General features: G+C 42.6%; 1 protein-coding gene across 4 annotated transcripts in view; it reads right to left on the reverse strand.

The window, feature by feature from the left end:
- The window catches only part of PEX14 (peroxisomal biogenesis factor 14), a 196,913-nt gene that overhangs the window by 60,629 nt on the left and 116,941 nt on the right, over positions 1-19,343 (reverse strand). For all 4 annotated transcript variants that reach the window (XM_056543810.1, XM_056543809.1, XM_056543808.1 and 1 more), the window contains one exon: positions 17,939-18,023. In XM_056543810.1, coding sequence (XP_056399785.1) covers positions 17,939-18,023 — 85 coding nt within the window. The remainder of the gene's footprint in view (positions 1-17,938; positions 18,024-19,343) is intronic.

Here is a 19,343-nt window from a genome sequence, read left to right on the forward strand (position 1 = left end):
GCAGCAGGTATCAGTGAGGAGGATGTCGCTAGGGTTCTGGTAAATAATGGGTTAATGCGGCACTTGGTAATGGTCCTCAGCATCGACTTCATTACAGAGCAGCTCGGTGTCCTCCCCTCGGAGCAGAGCATGAAGCAATGTCATTCCACTGAGTCCTGGCATACTGATGCAACACCTGGACCAGATGAGCTGCACAGACCCTGATGCAACACCCGGGGCCCAGCTGAGTCCCTGTATCTATTCTCATCCTAATAGAGACATAAGAGCCGCAGTGCTTGTGTGTGGAGCTGGTGTAAATACATGCCTCAGGGGGGAGCCCTCCTGCCCCCTGCACTCACAAAATAATCTCTAGCTTTAAAGAAAAAAAAAAACACACATATGATTTATCGTCTTCTCCGGGAGCCTAAACCTTCCAGCAAGTAGGATAGTAATGGGCTTGATAATAGAAAGATGTTGTGCACAGCCGGCAGTGTCCTGAGGTCGCCATGAGCGGGGCGGTGTACCCAGTTAGTCCAGAATGGGCAGCAACATTCTGTAGGGCACATAGGTTAATGCCTTTACCTACGCCACGCCAGCCAGTCAGTCAACCTAATGGTATATTGCCACCAAGAGACCGCCACGGCTAATATAAGCGGCTTTTATTGGCTTACGGCCGCTCTACAGTGTCTATGTAGCCGCCATCAATCACAGGTGAATACATACATGTCATTGGGTTAATTATTCTTTACTCACAAGGATTTTCTGCATTCTTTACAATACTTCTAAATACACATAATTCTATTTTAAGGAGACCCCACATCTATTGCTGCACCAAAAAATGTACTATTGTTTAAAGTTTTTATGTTAAATGTGTTTATTTTAAGAATTTTTGGCAATTTTTATTTATTAATTAAAAATGTTTATTTTATTTTATTTTTTCATTTTGCTATCTATATTCTAAAATAAACCTGAAATCTTCCATTCTGGCCACTAGCCCTAAATCTAATTTGCGAAGAGGTGGAGGAAGAAGGACCAACGATAATCCAGGCGCTGCTAGCTCAAAAACACCGGAGGCAATGGGTTATAGATGAAAGATCCTGGCAGGGATCATATTTATTAAAAAAACAAAAGTACAGATGACACGTTTCGAGGGTAAACCCCTCTTCATCAGATCAGCAATGCTGATGCTGATCTGATGAAGAGGGGTTTACCCTCGAAACGCGTCATCTGTACTTTTGTTTTTTTTATAAATATGATCCCTGCCAGGATCTTTCATCTATAACCCATTGCCTCCGGTGTTTTTGAGCTAGCAGCGCCTGGATTATCGTTGGTCCTTCTTCCTCCACCTCTTCGCATACTTCAACAGGACAGGTTCACCTGCCTCCTGCGGACCCTCCGGCTGAGCAGCCTGCTCCACCTTTAGACCTCTGTTTGAGGTGATATGCACCATTTCTCCTTCTCCAAGGTGAGCAGCCACTTTTAAGGGGCTTTACTTCTCCATACCTACTCTAAAGGGTAATACACGAGGCGCCGTTTGCGGTCTTTTTCTTTTTCTCTATATTACCACACATAAAACTAATTTGAGAGTTCCTGTTCTGTCTGTGGTGATAAGGACTAGGCGGCTGGAAAATGATCTTTGCAAAAAAGGGCTATGTTCACACAGCAAAAAATTTCCAAGCGGAATCTGCTGGAAAAATTAAGCTAGGAAATTCTGCAAAATTTACTGCACACTGTGTTGAATGGGGATTCAGCTGTCCCAGTCACAAATGGAAATTTCTTGATTCTGCAAAAACATTGAACATGTCTTTGAATTTTGCAGAATTTTGTGTTTTGAGCACACAGAAATTCCGCCGATATTCTGCTCAAAGTCCTCAGTAAGCTTTGCAGAACAGAATTTGAGCAAAATCACAGAATTTCCACCGTGTGAACAGAGCCTTACAGTGAACAACGACACCAGTATATACAGAAGACAATAGGTGAAGCACACAGCTCAGCCTCCCCCTTCCTGTACAGGTCACAGAGTATGCACAGTAATGTTTCCCATTCATGTCAGTGGGAGAGCTTATGTCTATTGTCGCCTATGCTCATGGGTCTAACTGTAAAACATCATCTCTAAATGTTGTTAAACACAGCTCGGGCAAGATGGCAGCCCCCATAATAACGTTCAAAAATTAAATAAAAAACAAAAAGTTATAACAACTTTCTAAGTAAAAATGCAACTTTCTCAGTATCTGTCTCTAATTATTTAAAGAAAATTAAAAAATATAGGCAATACATTCACGTTAAAGTATATCACAGAAACTTCCCCATCTAACCTAAAGGGTACTCCGCCACTCAGCGTTTGGAACAAAATGTTCCAAACGCTTAGAGCTGGCGTCGGGAGCTTGTGATGTCATAGCCCAGCCCCCTCAATGCAAGTCTATGGGAGGGGCGTGAAAGCCGTCACACCCCTCCCACAGACTTGCATTGAGGGGGGCGGGACTATGACGTCAGCAGCTCCCGGCACTGGCTCTAAGCATTCGGAACAGGGCGAAGTACCCCTTTAATACGTTTTATTTCTTTTTGATAGTGGTTTAGTTACTTAACATTTTTAAACATTTATATTCAAAATAACTTATTCGACCAGTATAAAAGACCCTAAGAGTTCTTTGATGTAAACAGGAAAAACTGCTGAGAAAGCTTGGTGACTAGCCTGACATGACAGGAGATGCTATTGAGATGTACAAGTTATCATCCAGCTTTCCTAGAAATTTTGAAAAATTTGAATAGAAATAGAACGCAAGAGCTTATATTTACTTTTTATTTTGTTTTATAATCAGACAGAAATGTTTTTAGTTATCTGAAGTTAAGCTTAAAGGGGTACTCCGGTGAAAAAAAACATTTTTTTTAATCAATTAGTGCAAGAACGTTAAAAATATTTGTAAATTACTTCTATTTAAAAAATATTAACCATTCCAGTACTTGTCAGCTGCTGTATGCTCCACAGGAAGTTCTTTTCTTTTTACATTTCTTTTCTGTCTGACCACACTGCTCTCTGCTGACACCACTGTCTGTCTGTTGGGCAAAGCTCCCTCCTCCCCCCTCCATAGACTTGTATTGCTTGTCTTGCAGACACAGGACAAAGCTGAGCAGATTTTCAGAGTGGAAAACAGTCTCGCAGAAGAGGAAAGAAGCTTGATAAAAGGAGAAAGAAGCATTTTTTTTCTAATAAGATATAGTACAAATGACAATTACAGTGCCTATTTAACCCCTGGGGTTGCAGGGCGTAAACGCACCAGGTTGTAAATGTATGCCCTGGAGCGTTAGGTAACTTTGAAGCAAGCCCAGGAGCTATCAGTAGCCAGACACTTACAGCTAATGACTGGAAGCAGCAATCACACCACTGTCTGTCATTAACACCAATCATGGCATGAAAGTTCTGCAGTAGCTCAGAGGTGCCTATGAGACCTCCGTGACGTGATCGTAGGGGGTCCCATAAGCTAAGATGACAGCAGAGGGTCCCGTAACCTGCCTCCTATGTAATGATGTAGCTTGGCTTAGCCATAGCTTATACAGTGAATGCAATTTAATGACTGCATATAAATGTCCCCTATGGGGACTTAAAAAGTGCAAAATAAAAAAAAGACTAAAATTATATAAAACCCCCTCTTCTAATAACAAATAAAATTAGCCATTTTACAAAAAAATACCCCCAAAACCATAAAAATAATAAACATATTTGGTACCGTCGTGTGCCTAATTGTCCGAACTAATAAAATATAATGTTTATTTTCTTGCACAGAAAACGGTGTAAACATAAAAAAAATACCAAAATACCACCCAAAATAATGATTTTTAATCACATTATATTATCTAAAAAAAATTATATAAAAAGCGATCAAAAAGTTCCATTAAAACAAAAATGGTATCCATAAAAACTAGAGATCATGGCTCAAAAAATGAGCCTCATACATCCCTGTATACTAAAAAAACCTATAGGGTTAAGCAGAACGAGTAGATAAAATATGCCTGTCAGCTCAACACCAGTCTGAACAATAATGGAATCCGTGGCACAGGGTAGTTCGGAAGCACAAACAACAATGGCCCGTTTCCAATGTAGATAATGGCAAATACAGAAAAGAAGGGTAAATCCAGCTCCCCAATAAAGCATGCAAAAACTCTAAACTTATAACATAAGTAGTAGTAAACCGCAACATGTCACTTAAAAGAAGTGAATCATAGCCATGATTAAGGGCTTCTGCTCAGCCCGAAATGCGTCGGCGTTTCACTTCTTTTAAGTGACATGTTGAGGTTTACTACTACTTTTAATATAATTCATTAAAGTTTAGAGTTTCTTGGGGGCTGGCCGGGGAATGAATATTCTTGAGGCAGGGGAGCTAGGTGAGCCAGCTCCCTGTCTCCATTGCACGCTGGAGCACAATAGGAATAACATCTTGAAAGCACAGAACTCTGCACCCGTGCCACCAAAAAAAGTGAGTGACACTTCATTTTAAAGCTCCTTACTCTACAGCTGTCAGGTTCTCTTTAAGGGTACGTTCACATATACAGGATTCTGCGCAGATTTGATGCGCAGGATTTGTAACTGCCGATTAAAAGCTGTGCTCAGTCATTTAGTTTACATTGAAATCTGCAGCAGAAAATCCTGTGCATCAAATCTGCGTACATGTGAACGTACCCCAAGGCTGCAGCCAGAGAATCCAAAGGCATAAACGGCAATGTATTCCAGGCGAATTACACCGAAAGAATACTTTCTGCGACGAAATCCCAGAGTTTTTGCCACTGGAATTCCGTAGAGTAGACTGTGCAGCGGAATCTAATTGACTGTAGTGGGACTCTGCTGCATCAGAATTTCCAAGTGTTCTAGATTAAGTAAAAATTATGCTCAGAAATTCCTCAGTCTGAACCGTGCCTAAAAGTTGCATTTTTTTCCCATGGAGCACTGCCTGAAAAAAGGTTTCTAAGCACAAACTGGGCCATAAATGAGAAAGAGTACCCCCCCCCCCAAATCCATATGGGGCAAAAATATAACAACTTTTTTTTTCCTCTTACAAATATAAAAACCATAACTATAATACAATAATCTCATTCACACAGTTTATGGAAGGGCATCCAGCATATAAAAATATATTGTATTAAAAATTTCTGTAACATTAACCCTAAATGTGAAGGATTGAGTACAGTGGTCCCTCAAGTTACAATATTAATTAGTTCCAGGACGGCCATTGTATGTTGAAACCATTGTATGTTGAGACCATAACTCTATGGAAACCTGGTAATTGGTTCTGAAGCTACCAAAATTTCATCCAAAAATAGGAAAATGTGAGGATTAAAGAAAAATAAGTAGATAACTAATACAGATAAAGCAAATCCTTACATATAAAAGTAAGGAAGATCTGCTGGGAGCTGTAAATCACTGTCTATGTCAGTGTTTCCCAAGCAGGGAGCCTCCAGCTGTTGCATAACTACAACTCCCAGCATGCCCGGACAGCCAAAGGCTGTCCGGGCATGTTGGGAGTTGTAGTTTTGCAACAGCTGGGGGCACCCTGCTTGGGAAAACACTGGTCTATGTAGAGGACAGGAGCTTCTTCGGGGTCCTGTACAGTACACAAAGTGTCCCAAAAAAGTAATATGGAGTTGCCCTCACCTGGTGTCCAAAGGAGCAGGTTACCCTGGTACAGGTTAAGAGTACAGAACATGTAATACCTCCCTGTACTGTAGGAGGCGCTACCAGACAGCCAGTCAGTGCATACGCTTCAGTAATACAGGGGTTTTACCAGTGAATGTCCATTCTGATTGGTCAGTTCCTCCAGTTGTGACAGGTATCACAGATCTGGACTGTCTGTAGCATTGTATGTTGAGTCTGGTTTCAAGTTACAATGGTCCAGAATAGACCATTGTATGTTGAAACTATTGTATGTTGAGGCCATTGTCAGTTGAGGGATCACTGTACTAAAAATACCAAAGATACCTAAAGAATTTTTTTTTTATGTCACAATAAAAGCAAAACCAGGAAAGGGGCTGAAATTACTGGGAATTGGGATTGATGGGAGAGAATGGCCGCTTTATGACACAGCTGTGACACATGACATTGTGCTGAGGGGGTCGGTGACTTGATCTCTCAGTTAATATTTTCCTGTTCCCTTATCCCTTTGCTGGGGGGGGGGATCAATATTCTGGGGCTTTGTTTGTGATGCATGTCAGTCTACGTTGTTACACGACAACATCTCTGTCATCGAGCTCATTTTTCACTCTCTGACAGAAAATCTGTGAGCAGCGGATAAAGAGGGGGCGACGATTGCGTTGAGTCTTCCTTACTTAGATCACCACCTCAATGCTCAAAAACATCTACATTTATTCTAATAGTTTTTAACTGAACTCTACAAAAAAATTGAAGTTGCAGTTTTGCTTATTACTTTTAACCATTTCTGAGATAATTTCCCTAGGACTGAGTTATGTTAAGATTTATCACCAATTCACTGGATTAGTGGGGGTCTGACCACTGGGACCCCAAATGATCACTCACTATCAGTATGTCACAGTAAGGGTAGGGGATAAGTTGCCTGATCGCGGGGGGCCCGCTGCTGGTACCCCCAGCGATCTCCCATCCCAGTTTCACGCCCCCTCCCATAGACATGAATGGAGTGGGCGTGGCATGACGTCACGTCCCCAGTCCAGGAAACCCTGAGGTTTCTGAAACTGGAGACGCAGCCCCGCATAGAATGCGGGTGCTGCAGGGAGATCGCGGGGGTCACAGGAGCGGGCCCCCCGCGATCAGACATCTTATCCTCTATCCTTTGGATAAGATGTTTTTTCCCGGAATACCCCTTTAACATCTGTTTTGCTATTGACTTCAATGTATTTTACTCTGCACTGTTCACAATGCGTAAATTTCGTTCCACTAGAAGAAAGAACATGTTCATTCTTCTTGCGGAATAAGCAGAAGTCCATTGAAATCGATGGTGAAAATGTTTCCGTTTGAAATCGTTTCCGCATGGAATTTACGTGGAATTTGCATGAAATTCGCACGAAAAAATGAAATAAATAAAAAGGGAAATTCCAATTGGTGGTGGTAGTCAGGCAAAAAAAAAAAAAAAACAGTTTCCTCCTATATTCTGCACGGATTTCACACAAAATTACGCAAAAAAACACGCAAATTCCACGGCGGAATTTTTACACGAGGATTCCTCTCCTATTCCAAAGGGGAGTTTGCAAGCGTAGTGGTCGAGGATTTTCGAGAATAAGAGAACAACCAAATAAGAGATTTCAGATGTAAAGGAATTTGGACCCCAAATATTATTATTTTGCTTTGCGAAAGCAGCAAAATGGCTGCTGTCCATTGTCTTCCAGCTGGTCGTTATCTTAATGGGGTTATCCCAAGATTCAAAGCCATCCTCAAACTAGAAGATAGGGAATAGCTAACTGAATGGTGGGGTCCAAACCTAATTCATTTGTTCAGGGGACCTAGTGGTTGGACCCTTACCGATCAGGTTCTTATCCTCTATCCTATAGATAGGGAATGACCTTGCATCATGGGATAACCCCTTTAACTAATATTAATCTATATTTCAGAGTTCTGAAGAGAGACGATTGATTACTATGTGGTCTAGTACGTCCCTGTGATAACTCTGAGCTGAGAATAAACACAGGACGTATTGTCATGTGGACACAAAGATAAAAAGACTTGATTTTGTGACAACCTGGCACAGGAATAAGGAATACCCATTAAAGTCGCCAAGACATAAACAATAACTGTTTATCCCAACTGCCCCACTGACAAACACATTGGGGCAGATTTTCAATGGCAAATGCAACAGAATTCTGGAGTAATTTGCACCACAAAAATTGTGCAAAAAATATAGGCCATTTTATTTTCAATGGGTGAAGGGGCAAAACGTCAAGACTCTGTAGAAAGGAGGAATATGTTCATTATTTAAGTGGGATTTCTCTCAGGAGACAGCAGATTTCTATGCAATCCTAGCGCTGACTTATTAAATTCACCAGTAATGCACAGTGAAGATTTATTATGGCATAGTGTAGTACAAGGACGCATTTCGGCGTGGGAGCCTTCCTCAGTTGTCTGCCTAGGCAGACTCCCATGCCGAAACGTGTCCTTGTACTACACTATGGCATAATAAATCTACACTGTGCATCACTGGTGAGTGCTGGGTATCATCTTTCTTCTACCTGCGGCTTTACCCTACCTCGTGCACCACCACAGATTCCACGGAAATGCCGACATATCCCTATATTGGACTTATTCAATTGGCGCCTGCCGCAAATAGAAAGAGCTTATTCCAGAGCTCCCCAACCTGTGACTCTGCAGCTACTGCAAAACTTCACCTCCCAGCATTCCATGACAGCCTTCAGCTGCTAAAACGCCTCTCGTTCTGCCTTATTTCAGTGTCCATTGACCTGTGGTGGTTCTTCTACTACAACTCTTATAATACCCCAACAGCCTTTGGTTTTGCAAAAACTGTAGAACCACAAGTTTGGGAACACTGCTCTAAAAGCTTAGCTTGACTTCCTTGCACTCATTCTGACAGACTGAAGCTCAGCTGCCTCTAGAACGGTCTTGTGGGCAGACCCAACACCGCAGTGATCCAATATGTGCCATTTGTAGGATGTTAATCAATAACGGCATACGCATCATCACTGACTCCAGATGTAGCGATGATGTCAGACAGTAAATTATATTTAACAGTGCATGTCACATGTCACATCTCTAGAGGTGCAAACACCCGTGTGTGACTAGGGCTTGGTCAGCATGACATAAGGAGGGGACACCGCGACTGCAAGTCAGCATCTGGAAAATGATGAGGGGAAGAAATTTGCTCAGCCTGGTCTGTCAAAAACACTATAATTTTCTTTTTTTTCTTAAACCTGGGGGCACGGAGAGGGGTGCAGAGTTAGCATTTGCATCCTGAGGCCAGGCAAGCTGGAAGCCATCCAGTCGATAACCTGACCATCAGAGCAAGGTTTGTAATTAAAAGGTCGGTGACCTGGAAAGCTAGGCCCGACTCCCAGGACTTCTCGGTAATGACGGATCTATTAAATTAAGACTGTTATGAAATCAATGCTAAAAAGGCTTTCACGGTAACGAGATTCCATTCAAGGACGGCTCCGTCTTCTTAACCCTTAAAGTGCCCATTCTTGCAAGATGCAGAGCAGCGATGAAGGGGTTAACACATATACCTTTCATCTCCGGTCTGGGCTTCAGAAGGTTTACGTATATAAGCATGCATGGTGGGATGGCCATATTTCACCAGAGAATCGCAAGCAGTTCTTGTCATCGGTAGGCAGCCTCAACCCGCTTGGCCCCTGTCATGTCAGCAATGGATAAATAAATTCATAAAAAATGAGGAGGAACCAAGAACATCCCAATAGATACTAATGATTTATTACAAAGATCACGGTTGTCCAACTTAGAGGGCAGGAATATGACCCCCTCCATCTAGTTCAATTGGTCTTTTTTTACATAATATTAAGTCCTTGTGCATATATTTCAAGCCTCGATACAACATCAATCATGGAAATAGCTGGACCGCTCCAACACAGATACCTCTCTGCACTTATAAGTGAATGGAGAGAGGCGAACAAGAACCAACACGGAGAGCGTGTCCGCGTAAAATGGAAAAATGAAGACTATTTCCTATAGAAGCTTCTATTTGCAGCATTAGCCTTTGGACAATTATGAATTGAAATTTGTTCATCACAGCCCTTCCAAAACACTCCTGTCAGTTCCCCGCACAGAGCTGTTTTCAGCACACAGCAGACTACTGCTATGTCGTCAGGAAATCTGCAGCATCTGCTGCATACTTTTCCTGTCTGCTCCTCTGCCTGTGGCATTGATCAGTATAAGCACACCTCATCCTTCCCTAAATGTCCCAATAAAATATGTGTGTATATATGCATATGACAGGGAGATGGTGATGTAGGCTGTAGGGGCTGGTCACAGAACATGACATCACAGGGGGTGGGGCTTGAGCTCAGAGACAAGGTCCAGCCTAGCCTCCTGAGACAGCAGACGATATTGCTTCATCTAGAGGGAGGGAGGGAGAAGCCGAGGAGCTGCTGAGAGAACAGTACACTGACCAAGCGAGGACTGCACAACTTCCTGCCAGGGGTATTTTAAGCTCAAGCATGCTGAATACAGAATAATAACACTATTATAATTACTGGTGTCCCATTAGACCCATAAACAATGTATAGAATGACACCTTTGACTGCTGCTCCATTCTGATGGAAGACACAAAACCTTCATTTTTTATCTTGCTTGGGGTTTCAGCAGTTGGACCACAGCGATCATGCACTTATCTCCTATCTTGCTATAGGGGATAAGTGTCTTTGGTGGAATAACCTTATAGATTTTGTTTAAAGGATCCTCTAGATCTGGAGGTTCTCAGCACTGGGGATAAGAGGCATAAGGCAGTGAAAATAGAGCAGTACATTTTTTGCCTTTTGTATAAGCCATCTCAGAGGACTACATGCAGCCCCTTTCGAGCCCTTTAAGCTCACCGATAATAGACTGCACTAAATTACAAGAAAATGGATATAAGGCAGATTTTCGGCTCAAGGCCCCTTTAAGAGAACAAATCCCGATATGTTAAGAAGAGTGATGTGGTTTTCTGCAGAGGTGACAAACCCATTGAAAACCACAGAAACAGATATAGTAGCAGCTGAAGCAGACGCTGCAAAATGTCTAATTTAACAAAAAAAGTGTTAATTAATTGAATGGATGGTTAGATTACAGAAAAGCACGATATGTCTACACTGATAGCATGCACCGGCCGACCACAGAAGAACTAGACTGTGTAAAAGGCCTCGTAGGGTTATCCTCAGATCTCGACTCACTAGATAGGCTGCGCATATCAAGCGACATCCTGTCCTCGCTACTTCTGGGAGATCAGAGTTGGCGGTTTTCCATGCCAGCAGTGCCAAGCACTCAGAATATTGTAGAAACAAAACAACAAAAAAAATAAAAAATGGGTGCTGACGAAAACTTGGCAGGCACCGGTCCCAATCTCCAGTTACCCTGGGTAATCAACATGGCTTTTAGGATGTGTTGTCGATGATTTCACCGAGCTGCTGAAATCCCAAGGCTTTTATAATTAATCGCTCCCTGCTGATCTGCACATTAGCAAAATGTGCAAAAATTATCATAATAAAAAAAAAATCAAAACTGGGAGAAAAAAAATAAAGGAAATAGATTATCGCCAATGATAATTTGCACTGATTTACCAGAACACTCTAGAAGGTAAAACATGTTTTGTACCTCACACATAATGATGAGGGGATAAGCGGCGCTCACTAACCACTCCTGCAACTGAAGCAAAGTGGGGTAGATTCACTTATATTGTGTAATTCTCAGTGTAAACTAAGCCTAAAAACAGATTGTTACCTCTACTACCTCTTCCAACCCTCCCAATAACATTCAGCTTTGGAATGGAGAGTCTGAAGGGGGCGGGGGGGGGGGGGTGGTAAGTGCTGCCAAACTCCTTTGAAAGCGGCTTATCTATTCAAGAACAAAAGGATCGGAAAACTGAAATTCAAAATGTCGATCCTTTTCATCTGTCAGTGGAGGGGGGCTCTCAGACACATTAGATGGTCAGCCAATTCTGCCATAATCGGTGTGTTTGACTAACACGTCTATTGGGTCTTTGGGCTTTGTTCACTCCTGGTAAAATCCATCTTGGCAGAATGCAATTACAAATCAATGGGGTCCCATTGGACGTTGTTGGCGTTTACCATGTTACGGATCCAGCGCGGCCATCTTGGTTTTTGTTATGAATGGCAAAAATGATTTGGATGTGACTAGGGAACATCTGTTTTCCAGTTGGCTGACGGGATAGAGTAATCCTTTCCCTGCAGTAGCAGGTGTCCTCTCGCCCTTTCTTCCAGGCAATTGCTGCTGTACACTGGGGTCTGAAGTTTTGAAATCACTTTTGGAGTCTCATGAAGGGGTCATAAAGGGGAGGCAATTTGGAGCAAGTGTCCGATGCAAAGGGGAAGAGCACATGCCGATAAAAAGTTAAATCACTGTTCGACTTTTCGGCTTAGTGTTGACATGTTGCCTTTACTGATAATGCATCACCTACCTTCAGTGATCAACAGGGATGATATCGCCATGGATGACACAACCACTGAGGTTTAGGGTTCCGCAGATGGCCCTTTAGCGGATTCCCTCGTCTGAAGAAATTTGGAAATCACCATGCTAGACAAGAACAACAACGTCCTGTGTGGACAACGTATGTCAGAACAATTCTCCACATCAGGCTAGAACCAAGTGTATCCCAACCAGGGTGCCTCCAGCTGTTGCAAAACTACAACTCCCGGCATGCCGGGAGAGTCTTTGCTGTTAGGAGTTGTAGTTTTGCAACAGCTACAGGCTCCCTGGCGGGGAAACATTGACAAGCAATAACAAACTTACAGACAATTTCATTATTTATTTATTTTATTTTAATAATCCTCAAAGGGCAACTAATTCTAGTTTGATATAAATATCTTATATGTATATATTTTATTTTTATTTTTTTTTCTACACCATTTAATAATTTTTTTAATTTATGTATATATTTTTCTTATTATTCAGATAACACCACAATAGTTAATATTTCCAGCAGACCAGATGATGCACCACCTTTCCCTCCACAATAGAAATAGCAACACCATCGGCGAAAGGATTCTTTTTTTTTTTTTTTTTTTTATGGATGAAAGTGATCACAGGAGCAGGGATTTTTTATCTTTGCCGCTGATGTACACTAGAGTCAAGCTCTTCTGTGACTGATAACAGGGAACACTAGCTTGCAATATAAATGTCAGGTCTATAGTTTTGTGCAGTAAATTAACTTAATTGTAATCTATAGTTAAATGATGACCCAGGGTGGATTTACCACCCTTATTACAAGGTATACGACAACTAGACTACAAAACTTTGTTCTAAAATTTAGTTTGCTTTTTTTTTTTCCACAAAAAAAGGTGAATTTTCCCCCATGATATCAAGCGAAAATGCACTTGGTTATGGTATAAAATATTCAATAGAGGGGATCAGAACCCCCAAATCATTGTGAAAATCGATTGAAATGATCCTTACAGGAGTCTAAAGCAAGGAAGAATCCCCTGTACCTGTCATGTGCAATGTTTCAGCCAATTACATAACAGTAGTGGTTCCTGCCTTCTCCTATCATTGGCCAATAAGCATCACATGACAGGTAGAGCAGACTCCTGTCTGACCAAGTCTCCAGTAAGTATTATTTGCATTGATATTTGGAAAGGGCTTGGGGTTCTGATCTCCCAAAATAGAGGAGATCCCATAACATCTTCATGACCTCTACCCTGAACTATGTTTATTTTCACGGCGAAGACAAGTATTTTGTAAGATAATGAGAATTTTGCAGCACATTGTGAAACACATTTCTCTAAAAAAAAGAAAGAAAAAAAAAAAAGAAGAAAAAAATCTGCCAGCGGTGAAGGGGTTAAATTCGTAACCGGCGCTAATCACCATTTTTTTGTGATTTAATTTAAATAATTTCCTCTTGCCCTTTCTGGTGCTTTTTATGAGCAGCTGAAATATTAAGTATGAAGGGAGGGGAGATACAAAATGGATGACTCTCTTGAGACGAGTGCAGTCTATAAAGTTACCATGGCGACATCCCACAATAGACATTAGGAAAACAATGGCTTTTTGCGGCTTTTAGCTCCCAAAAATAAACGTATATCCTGGAAAAAAAAAAACCGCTCGTCTTCTCTGCTGTGAACAATCACCTCGCCGCTGAGGTCACGTATGAAGATTCTGCTGCAATGTGTCCAATGATAGCGCCGTCCTTCCATACCTGCCCTGTATCATAGAGGAGAGTCAATAGCAGCACTTACCTGTCACCTGTCATATTGCTTTGGCTCCCATAACTGGTTAAATTACTTGATATATTTAATATTATATCACAAATTTAAGATCACACCTACAGGGTTACTATAGGACTGCAAAAAAAAAAAAAAAATAGAGCACCATGGTATAAAAAATATGGCAGGCGTTTCTTACACCACATTTTCCAAACAACCCTAAGAACTTCCATGACACAATGGTCTCTGCCTGCAATGCATTCTGGGAAGGTCACATTTTTTTCTTTTATACTCACCATAACAAGCAGTGCATAGTCACGGGCACACAGGTGAATGAAGCTGTGGTCTAGAATAGACTATAATAAAGGATGGTACTCATGACTAATATTACCGTATTTTTCGCCGTATAAGACGCACTTTTTCTTCCCCAAAACTGGGGGGAAAAAGTCGGTGCGTCTTATACGGCGAATACACCCCTATCGCGGCGGTCCCTGCGGCCATCAACGGCCGGGACCCGCGGCTAATACAGGACATCAGCGATCGCGGTGATGCCCTGTATTAACCCTTCAGACGCGGCCATCAAAGCTGACCGCCGCGTCTGAAGGGAAAGTGACACTAACCCGGCTGTTCAGTCGGGCTGTTCGCGACCGCCGCGATTTCACCGCGGCGGTCCCGAACAGCCCCGACTGAATAGCCGGGTTAGTGCTTACAGGACACCGGGGGGGACCTTACCTGCCTCCTCGGTGTCTTCTCTGTTCAGGGATCCCCTGTATGGCCGGCGCTCTCCTTCCTCGTCATCACGTCGTCGCGTACGTGCGTAACGACGTGATGGCGGCGACGGAGAGCGAGGATACCCAGCCGGCAGCAGAGACGTTCCGGAGCGACGGGGACACGGCGACAGCGATGGAGCGACATCCAGGGCAGCGGTGAAGGGTCTGGAGCGGCGGGGACAGGTGAGTATTACCTCCTATGCAGTGGTCTTCAATCTGCGGACCTCCAGATGTTGCAAAACTACAACTCCCAGCATGCCCGGACAGCCAACGGCTGTCCGGCCATGCTGGGAGTTGTAGTTTTGCAACATCTGGAGGTCCGCAGGTTCAAGACCACTATTGGGTTCAAAATCTTTATTTTTTTAGATTTTGCACCTATAAATTGGGTGCGTCTTATACACCGGTGCGTCCTATAGGGCGAAAAATACGGTAGGTATGCAAATTAAACTTTTATAAACTGAACTTTTATAAACTGAAAGGGTAATCCATATACTAGAATTTTTTTTGGGTATATTGCAGGGGATGCAATGACATTGAAAAAGAAAAAAAAAACTTCATACTTAAATGGGCACTCTCATTTAAACAAATTTTTGCTATTGCACTCCTTTTGGAAAATAAAAAATCTTTCTGATATACTTTGTTTAAAAAAAAAAAAAAAAGTTTTCTATGTTTTATTTGTGTTTAAAAAAGCTACCACTAGGTGTCTCCCTTCATGTCCACAGCACATCCCCCCCCCCCCCCCCCCTATCTCTTGCACAGACTTTGAACTCCTACTGGCCTGGCAGAGGTCCAAACTCAGGAAATGCTGAGGGGTGTGTGTTTGCAGCCTTATCTAATCAGAGCTCATCTCACACTGAACTGCTCTGGGCTGTGTGTAGCAGAGTGAGGGAGGAAGTTCTCCCCTGTATGGCTTCAGATGATGTCACGCCTGCTGGGGAACGCCCCTTCCCAGTCTGTGAATCTGACTGAGACAGAGCAGAAAATACAGAGCAATATCAAGGTAGAAAACTATAAAATAATAAAGATAAAGGCAGGGGGTGGTTTATCATAATGGGGGCAGTGAACTGGGAGGATTATAATATTTAACAAGATCATGACAGGTACTCTTTAAACTACCTCTCTTTCTCATGGATGTAAAGTCTTCCAGTCCTCCAATTAACACTTTGGCAGCTAATTCCAAGATGAACTCGACAGGGCAGTGATGGCCTGCTCAGCCCTTCATGGGTACCTTGATCAGTGATTGGGTTAGCAGGCTGCCACTGCCAAGACCAGTCTGGAGTGTTCAGCGAGGGACAAGAAGACTTCATAGGGGGATCCCCGAGGGAGTGATGTAGATAAGTATGTGTTTCTTTCTGTGTGTTTTTGTTTTATTTTTGGTTTCAGTTTTTTTTTTTCCTTGTCAATTTAGCCCCAGCAACATCTAAAAAAAATAATTTTAGTACCAGATAACTGTCCGGGCATGTTGGGAGATGTAGTTTTAGAACAGCTGGTTGGGAAACACTGCTGTAGACACATAAGCCAAAATGGCTTCTGTGAATCACATGACTACGGTAAGGCTATGCTCAAGCGGCAAAATTCTGCGGAAATATTCTGCCTGGATCTCAATGGGATGCCTTGCAGTCTATGGAGACAGCGCATTTCCTAGCCTTTGGATTTCTGGGCGTGCTGGGAGTTGTAGTTTTGCAACAGCTGGAGGCACACTGGTTGGCAAACTATACCCTAGTTAAATAAGATTAACAAGAAAAAATATGAATAAAGGAGTTTGCAGACTGTAGGTAAATATCCCATTATCTGATACCACTCATTACATTTATAAACAGCAGTGAACGTGAAGAAACAGCTGCACTGTAAAGCATTGGGGATAGAACAGTTAGTTACTCCATAAGCTTCTAGGCTGTGATCAAAATGTAGCCCAATAGTACGAAACGGATTAGTAGAATTGTCAGACGATCAAGAAACAAAGCTCAGCTCTCTATCCCATTGAAGCAAAGCTTCTCCTGTGTGTGGTCGCTCTCTATTTCATGCGTACAAGATTCCCAACTCCACATAACAGGTGTTGAAACAATTACGACAATTAATACCTGCGAATAATTCATTTAACCTCTACTGTCACTTTTACCTCTTTCTATCGGCTTTAATTGAGAGTCAATGAAAAAGAGAGAGAGAGAAAAAAAATCAGGTCGTCAGACAAGTAACGCGCCCGCAGCTCTACTTAGTATAGATCCCTGTACAACTTCAACGGCTCGATACACGTTTACACGAAAGCATATGGCGAAGCCGGATCAATCGCTCTCTAATTAGACCAATCAGAGGGAGATTTCCCTGACCCCGAGCATGGCCACCCCGTGACCTTACAGTGATTTTCCAGCTCATTCTCTGAGTCCGCAGCACGGGGAGCGTGGCCGATGACATTTATCCTGCGGCTCAGTGCGAATACAGTTGTCACTAATTGATGAGGGTCTCATCAACTAAATCCCGGGGTCTGTACGGAGGGACTGTTAATAGAGACATATGTAATGATGGAGACGACGCAATGCTGGATTATCTGCAGGGACGAGAGGTTACCGGCCCCTTACAAGGCAAACTCTGTGCTGCCGAATGGATGAGATCATTATCGACGGTTATGTTCATTTCCGCCGAGGCCTCATTTATCAAAACTGTCTTAAAGGGAACCAAGCATCAGATTTTACCATATATGAAGGGTGGCAATGCATTATATATGGTAAAATCTTCATCCTCACCATCCCCTGGGGACGTTCCTGCCTGCAGGGATGGTGAGGATATGAAGTTAGTAAGTGCTCACTGCTGGCCCTGTAAGCAGTCCCCTGGACAGGGAGCTATACTTACCTAGTCCGATCGGTTGTGCTGTAATCACGCTCCCTCCGCCTGATCGACAGCCCGCATTGTTGCTCTTCTCCATCTGTTTAGGGACCAGAGTGGTGACACGGGCTGCTATAGCGCAGCCGACAGGACTAGGTAAGTATAACTCCCCGCCCAGGGGGGAATACTTAGGGGCCGGCGGGCGGGGGGGGGGGGGATTACTAAGCTCATATCCTCACCATCCCTGCGAAAGGGGCCCATAGCGACCTTGTTGCCCATAGCAACCTATCAAGGCACTGCTATCATTTTTCAAAAGCAGTTTAACAAATTAAAACTAATTTCTGATTTGTTACTGTAAGCAATACGGCAACGTCAGCATCGGGCATCAATGCGCCCTGGAGCGTGACAGAAGGTGGCTGCAACGTAATAATCGCAGGACATTGCAAAGAACAGCAGCAGTATTTGATATAATGAGCGGAACAGTGTCGTTCACATGTTTAGAAATTTCTAAGATGATTTTATTTTTTTTTTACCTTTTCTTTTAAGAAAATCTTTCCTGGTGGAAACGGGACTCTGGCGCACTCGGGGGTTTTGCAGGAACTTTACGGCTGTGGCAATCTGCAGGAACAGAAAACAATGCAGGGATGAGAAGTCAGAAGCAGATACAGTGTTAGGGTGGGTTCACACTGCGTTTTTGTCTCTATTAACTTTTTGCTGTATGCAAAAACGTAGTCAACTACGCTATCATGTACACAAAAAAGACAGCATCCGTTTTTAGCATCTGTTACCGTATGCGTTTCCTTTTCAAATGTATAAAACGTAAAAAACAACAAAAACATGATGTGAACCCACTCTAGTATATACTGTAATATTGAAGATCAAGAGTCCGTCACCAAGATGATGCAAAAAACAACCTACTACCGGTATTTTCCATTCAGCTATAGATTGTGAATTTTTTTTTTATATTTACCTATTTTTAATGTCGATTTAACATTGTTATCCAGAAAAAAAAAAAAGTGCGTTCTTCTAAAAACAGCGCCACACCCGTCTACAGATCATGTCCGGTATTGCAGCTCAGCTTCATTGAAATGAACAGGGTTAATCTGCAATGCCTTCTGTGATTGGGAGAGATACTGGTGTTTTTTAGAAGACAGCAGTCATGTTTTTCTATAAATGGACCCCGTTTCTGAAGGGCTCTCCACTTTGTATAATCCCTATCTGTTAGAAGAATCTGTTGATAATAAGTGTTCTCCTCCTGCAGGGACCCCAAGTAATCAGCTGTAATCTGAGATCAAACATGGCAGCAAGTGTTCAGGTTCCCTACAGTGCCCCCACAGGAGAAATGAAGCATTACATAGAGTCCTTACACATCAATGGTTTGTATAATGCAGGACAGAACAGGTCCTCCATCTTTTTAATTGCTCTCGGCTCTAACCCAATGATAAAGCTCCTAAACAAAGGTCCCTCACACCATTCTATTAGTTTAGAAATGTCTACTAGGGTTAGCAAGCAGCATACAGATTTCCCATATGTCCCATAGACTTGCATAGGACTTTGGGAAAATCCATATAATGATCACTGTATTCTTGGGCTACGAAGTTGCGGGAGATTAAAGGGGTTCTCCACCATTAGGTGATTTTAGTACCTACCTGCCAGACAGTAATGGACAGGCTTAGGAAGGATTTGTGCTACATGGCCATGTTATAACATCACCATAACGCTGTGGCTATCTTTTTGTATTTCCTGTTGGAGTTCGTTCTCTCAAACTACACATCCCATAGTTCCTTGGGCCTAAGTATGAGGTCACTTTCCTCCCTCCCACACATCAGCCCCCCCCCCCCCCCCCCACCCATTGAAACACACATGAGCTGCATTACATTCAACAGACCAGAGTTTTCTAACAAGGGAACATCCAGCTGTTGCAAAAATACAATTAGT

The sequence above is a fragment of the Hyla sarda genome, chromosome 10 (assembly GCF_029499605.1).
Source record: "Hyla sarda isolate aHylSar1 chromosome 10, aHylSar1.hap1, whole genome shotgun sequence".
In the NCBI taxonomy this organism is placed as follows: Eukaryota; Metazoa; Chordata; class Amphibia; order Anura; family Hylidae; genus Hyla; species Hyla sarda.